This window comes from Rosa rugosa, chromosome 5 (genome assembly GCF_958449725.1).
Source record: "Rosa rugosa chromosome 5, drRosRugo1.1, whole genome shotgun sequence".
Classification (NCBI taxonomy): domain Eukaryota; kingdom Viridiplantae; phylum Streptophyta; class Magnoliopsida; order Rosales; family Rosaceae; genus Rosa; species Rosa rugosa.
Window position 1 is genome coordinate 38940198 of NC_084824.1, and position 10797 is coordinate 38950994.

Sequence of the window (10797 nt, forward strand, 5' to 3'; positions counted from 1 at the left end):
GAAACTAACTTCTTTCTTAAAAAGGAAAAACGTCTTTATCGCTCCGCTAAACTATCGTCAATCCGAGTGACCAAAATCGAGTCGATCCTCACGTTTTACGAGGTCGGTCAACCCTGGCGACGGCGGTGCGGCGGCTGTGCGGCGACGTCCGGCGGCTTCCGGAGAGAGAAGGGGACGGATGAGAGAGAGGGAGAGCTGAAGAGAGAGAGTGAGAAGTGAGAAAATGAGGAAGAGGCTAGGGTTTTGAGAGAATGAGATGCTTAAATACCTCTCTCATTTAATGAATGCGAAAAGTCGAATCTGCCCCTTCTTTTGGGCCAATGGGCTTGGGCTGCTCCTATTTTCTTTTTCCTTTTAATTTTCCTTAAGCCCACTCTGAAAATTACCTCTTCAAACATCCTTATTTCCCCAACACTTCACCGAATCCTTTCGGGAAAATTTTCCGGGCTTGTCCTAAGCCTCGACACTTTAAAAATACTTTTCTAGACCTAAATTGGATTTTCTCTAAATTTTTAATCCTTTAAAAATGGCCTCAAAATCTTAACCTAAGCGCGAATACTTGTGTACCATACGAATACGTAGTTTCATACATTATACGACAAATTAAAATAAATAAGAAAAAGTACGGAGGTCTACAGAGAGAGAGAATATAGAGAGAAAAAAATTAAAAATTATATTAAATAGGAAATGTCCATTCTTCCCTCCTTCAGGGTTTAAAAAGCTGAAGTGTGGGCCCCCATGTCGGCTCCAACTCAGCAAGGGACGTCATTTTTGGACCCGGATTCAAAATTTGAACTCGGATGATGTGTTTGAGAGTATAAGGACTAGTCTGATTAAAAAAAACGTTTAAGGACCAGTCTGATTTTAGGCCCAAAGTTTAGGGGGTAAAATAAATTTATTTCTTAACTAATAGTAATTGGCTAAGGACTAAACAAGTTACCAAATTTTAAATACTTTGGACCATTGGATATATTACTAATTCAATGGTCCAAAATATTTAACAAAATGGGTGTATGACAAACATCCGGGTACCTAAGAAAATTCCTTGAAGTCATATTCCCATGTATCCATAAGCTTGTGTTTCATCCGCACTTTTGATGACAGTAGGTTTCAGAGTCAAAAACCTCCCTTAATGTAAAATAGTACTGCTGACCGCAAAAGGAACATTGTCACATCTCGAATTTCAAATAAAGAAATTCGAATCCAAAACGCGATAACTTAACATGCACAAGAAAGAACACTCAGAAAATTTTTCATTTAAACTAAGCAACAAAACAAACTGAGCTCACAAATGTCAATACCGACTCGTTGTTTAGAGTCACGTATTACATTACAAAGAGTTTACAAATTAAACTGAACAACAACTCAATAAGTAAACACACTCACTACACAGCGGAAAGTAAAACCAAAAGTACACTTCTACGTCCAAGCTATGACAGCAACCAAAACCTAAACTTCAACGACTGTTACTCTAAGCTGCACAATAACCCCTACACCATGGATAGTGCACCGGGTTGAAACAACAAACCCAGTAAACTTTTGCAAGCTCGTGTGAGTAAACCTAAATAACCACAAATCAACACAATGATTAATTCCAACATCAATTTTTTTTTCTTTTTAAGGAAAACACAAGTCACCACCGTGACAAATCAAATCATTTGAAATCTCAACAATAAATCCAAGAAATCACTCTTATTTCCTCTCAACAGGAAGTATTTATCACCACAATGACATGAGAAAATGTTTCTCGACCCACTACGAGTCTCCACCACGACTGCACTCACAATTTAACTAAATAAAAACCAGTGATCCTTGCATAGAAAATTAGTTTAGGAGATCACCAAAAAGCACACAATCGAAAATCATAGTAATCTCTGCATATAGTTTTAGTTCAGGAGATTACATTAAAATCAAACAATATAAATCATAATAATCCCTTCATATAGTTTAGTTCAGGAGATTACATTAAAACCAATCAATTCAGAAAACGGTAATCCCTTCATATAATTTAGTTCAGGAGATTACGAAAGAAAACAAACAATTCACCAATAGAAATAAACTAGAAATCAATACACAATCATCCATTGATAACACTAATCACCACAACATCAACAACTCAACAACAACCCACATCATTTACACAAAATCATCACGCAAATCACCACCCGGGTTGTCACATAATATTGTTTCCTCAACTCCAACAACCTCAAAATAATAACAAAATCATTTCTCAAATATTGTTTTTGCTCAACTCGAAACCATCACCAAAATGATACATACTTCTTTCAAAACTTAAAGCCGACAACACCGTCTTTTCTTTCCAAAATCATTTATTTTCCTCAACATCACATTGCATAACGATAGTGAACTACACACACAATTCCACCAAGATATACATATTTCACGTAAATATATATATACGTAGTCATCCATTCAGTGATGCTATTAATACCAACTATAGTTCACAACTACAAAACCCGTGAAAAATCATTTTATAATAAAACTTCATTTTACTTACCTATGAACCGTGGACGATCAAGTTCATATAATTTAAACAAATATTTATTTTCGAAAACGATTTCACAATTTAACAAATAATTTCAAATAATAAAGCAACTCTGCTCATAAATGAACCTCGTGAGATTTACTCACCTCGATCTAAATCCAGCTATGTCTTCACACGCCACACAAGATAAAGCTCAACTCATTAAATTCCGCTCACACAATCCCCTGAAACACCCACATGTTCGTATCGATGAATGGAGGCTAACGAAGCAAAGAACTGCTCCTGAGAAGGCCGCCACACGCCGCCACAAGCTGCTGCTCATGATCCTCACGCGCCACCGGATCAAAGTCAGAACCAGAAAAATCAGCTCCACCCATCTTATAGATTTCAGCACGACGAACAACTTTCATAACTAGCACCAAGGCCGATTCGGCCTAGATTGAGCTAGAACAAGCCTAAAAAATCTTCACCATTGAACTTCAAATCGTGATTCCAGCTACCACACTTCGAATTGAGCTTCAAGGCTTGTATGGCTGTGATCAAGAGGAGGAGAGCTTCAAAACATGACAAGTTTCAAGTCGTGAAGTAGCCGAAAAAAGAAGGTGAGTTCGGGTCCGCCGCTGCCTTGATTTTTGCCATTCGATCCGCCACTTCCGGTGCACCTCGGAGCAAACCAGTGGCTAGGAAAAGAAGAGGAAGAAAATCTGAGCCAGTTGGCGCCAGTCTAGTTGCCGGAGGACGCCGGAATCGGATGATAATTCTGGGTTGGGTCGGCCTCTTCGCCAACGGGTCGGGGTTGGCTGAGAGAGAGAGAAACTTTCGGAATTTTCCGGAAAGTTTCCAAAATGGGAAACTGAATTTATTTTCTGATTTTTTTCTATATATATCAAAATTTCCAAAAATGCAAATAACTTCCGTTGACCATAACTTCTTCATACGATCTCCGATTTCCGCGTTCCACATATCCACGAACTCGTATCGATGCACTCTACAACTTTCGTGAAAAAAGTTTTTGGCGAAACTCAACAAATAAAAAGTCATCCCATTGACCCCTCGGAATAAAACGTTTTCGAGTAATTATTCGTCCGAAACACTTTCGCTTCACCACAAAACTAACGATCGCACTAATTAACCACTTATTAATTTCTAAAAATTCCAAGGGGTCTTTCTAAATGTACCCAGCAAAGTTCTAAGTATACCCAGCAAAAATATATTTTTTATTACCTTTAATTTATGTCTAATTAAACGAACAGATTTTCCCAAAATACCCTAGAAAACAACATACCCAGCCAAACACATCATACCCAGCAAACCACAACATACCCAGATCTTTGAATGTAAACATTCAATTTCAAATTTCATGAACCGGGAGTCCGAGACATAAACATAATGAGGTATTATTCTATTCTCTTTCTCAAAAATCATCAAGTGCTGCACTCTTGAGGGAAATTAAATAGATTTGGTAATCATAGTATCTCCTCAAAATTCTCAATCTGAAAAGTTGAAAGACAAGAAACAAAGAACCCATATTTGATATTTCAGTTTCAATCTCATTTCAAATCTTAGAAGATAAACTATGAGATTTGGGGATGTATGAATTACCTTAATTGATGGTGTACCAGTGGCCTTTTTTTGCTGCTCCTTTTCTCTGAGAGACCGAATTGAAGAAAATCTTTGTTTCAAATCCAAGAGGCATAAGCAAATTAAAGATGAAACTAAGAAATGAAACTGAAATGTAAAAGAAACTGGAGCTTACAATGGGTTGATTATAGAGTTGATTCAATCTGAACACCCAATCAACATCAATCTCAACCATCTAACCATCTTCTGGATTTGACCTCTGTTTTCAATCTCCTTCATCTGCAAACCCAGCATTGCATCCCTTTCTTTGAGCATCTTCTTTGTTCTCTCTCTGTCCAATCTTATCCACCATTGAAATTGAATGTTCATTGTCCACCATTGAGCTTGTGCAGAAATCTAGGTAGGGCATGATGGGGATGAACGATCATAAAGATTTGGGTAGTATGTTTTGTTTTGCTGGGTACATTGTCTTCTAGGGCATTTTGGGGAAATGAGTTGTTTAATTAGTTATAAATTAAAAAAAAAAAAAATTATTCTGCTGGGTATACTTAGAAATTTGCTGGGTACATTTAGAAAGACTCATTCCAAGAAATTAATAACAAATTTCTGGAGTATTACAAACATTCACCAAAAAAAAAAAACAAGAAGAAGAAGAAGATCAATCGCAATCCTAAATTAAGATGTGTAGATAAAGCCAATTTTGAAATTTTTTTTTTTTTTTTTTGACAACTTGAAATACTCAATAAAAACAAGGGGAAGAAGAACCCTTGACAGAAACAAACAAAGAGCCAGGACCAAACCAACTAAACTAGAGGTGGACCTAGAAGCCCCTCATACAACAAAATTTCAAGTAAAGAGGAGGGAGGGTGACGAACCCCGTTGGAAGGACACTTCCCACTGTTAACTAATGAAGCAACATGATGAGCTGCTTTATTAGCCTTTCTACTGATCCAAGACCAGTTAAATTGCCGGGTTGAAGAGAGGTACCGGACTTGAGAAATAATGGTTGCAGCTTTCCAATCAGAGGCAGGGAGATTGTGGGAGATGGAGTTGATCAAAGTTTGAGAATCTGAAGAGATAATGATATCCATATGAGGAAAGGACTTTGCCAGAAGAATTGCTTCCCGAACAGCTAATGCTTCTGCTGCCAAAGGGGAAGGAGCGCGCATTTTTGCCGTTTTACCCGCAATCAAAGAACCTTTCCAGTTTCTAGCCAAAGCTGCCACTCCACACATAAGGGTATCCTTCTGCCAAGAAGCATCAGTATTGATGAGGATGGCATTTACAGAAGGCGGAGACCACTTAACAGGAATAGTATTGGGAATGATGTGACACCCAAAATCTGAATCTAAACTCATTAATGAGTGAGCTGCAAGGAATTCAGTCGCCGCTTTGAAAGTAGACAAAGCAATCTTGATTGGATATGGAGATAGCTTATTAAAAAAACAATCACATCTATGCTTCCAAATTCTCCACAGAAAGAACACAACATGGGTGAAAAAATCAGCAGGGGTATCCATTTGGCTTATGTTGAAGAGCCAACTTTCACTACTAGAATTTTTCTCATATACATCGGCCAGAAACCGATGTAAAAAAAATTTTGTACACATGTGTTAGTGGGTGATGTAAAAGATCGGAAAAAAATAGACATCGGTTAAAAACCGATGTCCCATACTACGATAAACATCGGATTAGATTCTAGAATAGATGTTAAACTGCTATTATGATCACAAATTGGTGTTTTTAGATATTGTTAAACCTTCATATTTATGCATTTAATGCTTAACGAAATATAGGTCCAATAGCACTAGTATTCATTTTAACATCGTTACTCATTCTAGAAACGATGTGTAATATATTCTTACACATCGGTATTTTTGAAATTTGCCTGCTGTTTATAAGCTTTACAGGTACTTGCCATATATCAAACTATTTAAGATTGAATCTACATTCTTTTGTATTACTCAACCGATGTTCATTATTATGTTAAACATCGTTTTCTTTTACGAAGTGATGTGCAAACTTATATTAAACTTCAGTTTTTGAGGTTGACACCGATGTTCATACTTATACTAGACATCGTTTTTCATTTAATAAATCGATGTCCACTGCGTTGTTTTACATCGTTTCTTACTGAATAAGTCGATATCCATTGCGTTGTTTTACATCGTTTCTTACTTAATAACTAGATGTGCATTGAATAAAGAGACATCGATTTTTGTTTCCAATCTAATGTATCATCTCTTTAATGACATCGTTTTTGTAGTTTAATACTGATTTGAAATAAACGTATATACATCATGTCCTTTACATGAGCATGATGTCCACTAACTTTGTAATTGCTGCTAGAATGCATCTATCTAATCCACATTTGACAACATGAAATCCCAAATAATTTCAATATGGGGCATTGCATTAATTTGTATCCAACATACAATTGCAATAACTACATGTAGTTTATTTGATTTGTTCGCAGCTGCTGCAACAATACAACTACTCCAAAATGGTTCAAAAAAATCTAGCTAGCCTTACTCAAAATCACTTTGCTAGTCTCCATCTATAGCAAAGTCTACAAATAGTCAGCCACTTCAATGTGCACATTGTCAAGTTGTTCTTGGGTGTATCCTTTCCAAGTCTTTGCTGCCCGCTAAAAACATATAGAATAACATAAGTCATAATCATCAGGTAAAAGGGTTCGTGATTATAGACAAGCAATCGTCTCTAGGCTGGCAGCATAGTACAAAACAAATTAAGGTTTTAGTTTGGTCTTCACAAAGATAAGAGTGGAAGGCTAGGTTAGGGTCAGAGAAGTATAATATATTAAATGCACATGAATAAAGCTTCAAGGTACGTTCCTTAAATTAATTTGGCATCAGTCAAGGGTAGGATGACAACAAAGTTACAAAAGCATGGTTCATATATATATATACTAGTCACAGTAAGAAGCTGGTGCATGTGTGTATTTCCCAAGTTATAAACAATATGGTGTGTGTGTGTGTGAGACAGAGAGAGAGAGGAAGGCTACAGAATCATTAATCATCTTCTTCACCCTATGCATTACCTACATACTTCATTCATATTCAGCATAAAGTATTCAGGATGGTTCAAGGCACTGAATTCCTCCAGCTGATAAAAACAATTCAACCTACCATTAAGTAAAACCAAGATATATCAGACCAGCCCCTTTCTTATGCTGAGAGATATCATACATAGTTAAAGGTTGGTTTCTGTCTAGGGAACTGTCCATTTCAAGCATGTTGCGAATTTCAAAGAAGCAAATTCATCAATGTACAAAATATTAACACAAGAGATAGAGATTACCGAATCATGTGGAAAACAAAGCTGAGGTCATTTGTATAAAATTGCCCTTCTCCATGTCCCACTGTACTCTGAAGAGGAAAACTGAAAAGCAAAAATGAATCTTCTTTTCCAGACAATTAATTCCAAAACAGGGAGAATGCAACTATAGGTTATGTATAATATGCTGGATTCCGGACACATTGAAACATATAAAGCATAAAAGCACCGACCAATTTGAATTGCTAAATTAATATAGAGAATGAAAATTACAAAATTGATAAATTTAAGCATCAACAGCTAAACCCTTACCCTGTATCAGTTTCTGAAGTAAATTGAACTGGGTCTTTCGTCTCAAACTCTCAATCCGGAATTTCATATTAACAGTGCTGAAAAATCTGGACTGCCTCACCGTGAAGAACTCCGACTGGGTAAACCTTTACAGAAGCTCCAGTTCTCTCCTTAAAAATAGTATTTATACCAAAGTTTTCTGAACCAAAAAAAAATGTACATATGATGAGACAAAGACACCCAGAATTTCATGTTATATAAAAAACAGAGAGGATTTCACATAAGTAGATGGTCCCGATAAACAGAATATTTAGTGAATGGTGCCCATATTTACTAGTGGAAGTAATATAGTTATTAACTGATATCAATTCCCGACAACGTAGCATATTTCCACCATCGCATTATAACTCCTATAGAATCAACGAATCAATTAGAAAACAGATGCTTCATGATCAAAAACAAAAAAAAATGTAATTTAACTACTCCAGAGAGTAAGTGATTTAAATGGTGATAGACAAAACATATGGCTATCTAACTGACATTAGCTTGTTACTTTTACCAGGGAAAATGAAATACAAACTTAGCACTAAACTAGGCTTTAATTGTCACTTTTTTTTCTCTCTTTTTTTCACCAACTATTACTTGTATTTCCTGTTCGCTATTGCTTAAAATACCTTTAACACTCCAACTTGCATTACACATATATATAATTTCACATTGAAAGTAAACTGCACCACAGCTAAACCAAATTCTCTGAGAAATGAATCCAGAAGAACCTTCACATTAAATTGGCCTACTTTTCCCAAGAAACTTAGGGAGTACCTTTTCTGTATATTGTCAGATGATGAAACACTACTTGCTAAGCATACATATTGATAGGCGGATGTAAGTTCATCCACCTCCTCTCTTGATACTTCATTTATGTCGCAAATCTGCATTGTATACATAATAGTTATTTGATGTTTAGAAAATGGATATTATACCTCTTTTCTGACCATTTTATGATTGAAAAAGCCAATTTGGGAGCCAGATTATTCAAGCTGACTTATAGAAAAGGAAATTGACCACAAGAGTCTCCCAACCCTAAGCATGGTCTGCTTTAACTCTTATCTATTTATTTATTTTATTTTTAATTGATGTCTAGCCAACAAATTATCAGAAATTCACTTAGTTGATTAAAGAAGCACCTGATAAGATAAGCTGCTGATGTTCATAAGACAAGAACTTAGGAAACCCTTGCTTTGAAGTTGGCCTAGGAAATATCTCTCATGATCTACACAGATGATTGCATCCAAAACATAGAGTGACATCGTCTTCCCAACTTCACTCTTGAGTAGCATCTTTTATTACCTGAAGATTCACAGATAGAGGAAAAGATATGAGACATAAAAAGAGATCATTTTCATTGTAAAAGTCAAACTGATTGTAATGAAAGATCTTGGAAAGCAACAAGCCTTTTACAATATCAACTAATTATTAAATAAAGATGAGTCAAAGACTGCCAAAATGTAGCTCAAAGGTAAGAAAAGAAGTGCACGTGGATATCATTCCCATAAAAGATGAAAAGGACAATTAAACTTGATTAACAAGCATAATATGGCAGCTTATGATTAGGACGAAAAATAAAAAACCACTTAAGAATTTAAGCAATGAACAACACCTTACTCTTCCCAACAGTTTGGGTTCCAGCATGCTCAATACCATCTTTAGGAGAAAAAGAATGAGACATGAGGTGATCAATTCCATTTTCAAAAAGTTTCCAGCCCACAAATCCTTTGAACCATCCCACAAAACCTTTTTGAACCCCTAAATGGTTTGATATATGACATAAAAAGAAGTCAGTAAAGTCTGTAGAATATATGACATAAAAAAAAAGTCAGCAAATCAATCTCAGGATTCTGGAATTATAAATGGAGTGCAACACTTAACAGTAAGAAAATACCTAACATGGATGCTTATGCTTTTAGGTAAATACTCAATTACAAGGAAATAGAAGGCAAAGACTAACATATTGATTACCTTTCTGAGATTATTACTGCTCAGATGTAATAAAGCCATGGGAAACAAGCCCTGCTTCAGGCAAAGGTGTATAATTACACAAAATCCAACCTCACAGAGATAGAACACACTCAAAATAACTAATTAGTAATCCCTAATAAACGAACAAACCACCATCCACAAATAACAACCGAAGAATATCATGGATCAAATTTCAGGATGCACAAAGTAACACAAGGAAAAAATAGAACACATGCACAAATGTATCAGTCTTTCCGATATAACAATCACCAATTTGACCCATAACACACAATACCTTCTTGTTTTCCGCAATAATTCCGAAGATGAAAGACAATACACCAAAAAAGGCCACTATCGTAGCCATCTGCTGCACCATCACAGCCATCCCCCTGAAATGAAACCCCAAACAAAAAAGATTCAAAATTGAAAATCTAAAACTGAAACCACACAAAATGGAATAGAATTCATCTCCATATACCAAAAATCAAACACACTACCTGGGGAAATTGAATCGGGATAAAAAGGGGTCGTCGTGAATCGATTCTTGATAGAAAGAGGGAGGATTTGGGAATCTCTGTCTGTGAGAATCAAAAAGGATGACGAGTTAGATCTGTAGGCGGAGGCGCATTCTCCTTGGAGGCTTGCCGGAGCTAGGGTTTGGCGACTGGGGAGGCTTGGCTTCATCGTCTCCCGTAAGAAATTGCGACGCGGCTGCATGGACTTCATCTTCGTCAATTCCAGAGAGAGACAGAGGGTTTTAGAGAGAGTAAGTAAGAGAGAGAGAGAGAGAGAGCTTGCCGGCAGATCGAGGCGATGATGCCGGCGAGAGGGAGGAGGTCGTTAATGAGAGAGAGACAGTACAGGGAGGCGGTGGTGGCCGTGGAAAGATAGCGGAGAGGAAGGAGGATGGGGCTAGGGCTTCGCGGAAGAGGGAGAGTGTGAAATTGGAAGATAAAGTGAGAGAAGGTAAAAGTGGAAGAACTGACTAAGTGCGGGGGGAATGAAAATTTTGTTCCCCGCGTGTACGAAAACTTTTAACTTAGTCTTTCCGCGTTTTTGAAAATTTTGGAATCAAAATATAGACATCGGTCAACAGTAACATA

General features: G+C 36.7%; 1 protein-coding gene and 2 long non-coding RNA genes across 3 annotated transcripts; all 3 read right to left on the minus strand.

Moving 5' to 3' along the window:
• Window positions 1-3842: 3842 nt before the first annotated feature.
• LOC133709045 (uncharacterized) lies at window positions 3843-4531 on the minus strand. The gene is made up of 3 exons (XR_009846137.1): window positions 4263-4531; window positions 4109-4154; window positions 3843-3999 (listed from the first exon to the last, which is right to left on the minus strand). It is a non-coding gene; the product is annotated as an uncharacterized LOC133709045 (long non-coding RNA).
• Window positions 4532-4890: 359 nt separating this feature from the next.
• LOC133711629 (uncharacterized) lies at window positions 4891-5445 on the minus strand. The gene has a single exon (XM_062137737.1). It carries the CDS (start codon window positions 5443-5445, stop codon window positions 4891-4893), a length of 555 nt encoding a protein of 184 aa, XP_061993721.1.
• Window positions 5446-9333: 3888 nt separating this feature from the next.
• LOC133707816 (uncharacterized) lies at window positions 9334-10440 on the minus strand. The gene is made up of 2 exons (XR_009845296.1): window positions 10192-10440; window positions 9334-10083 (listed from the first exon to the last, which is right to left on the minus strand). It is a non-coding gene; the product is annotated as an uncharacterized LOC133707816 (long non-coding RNA).
• Between the last annotated feature and the right edge of the window lie 357 nt (window positions 10441-10797).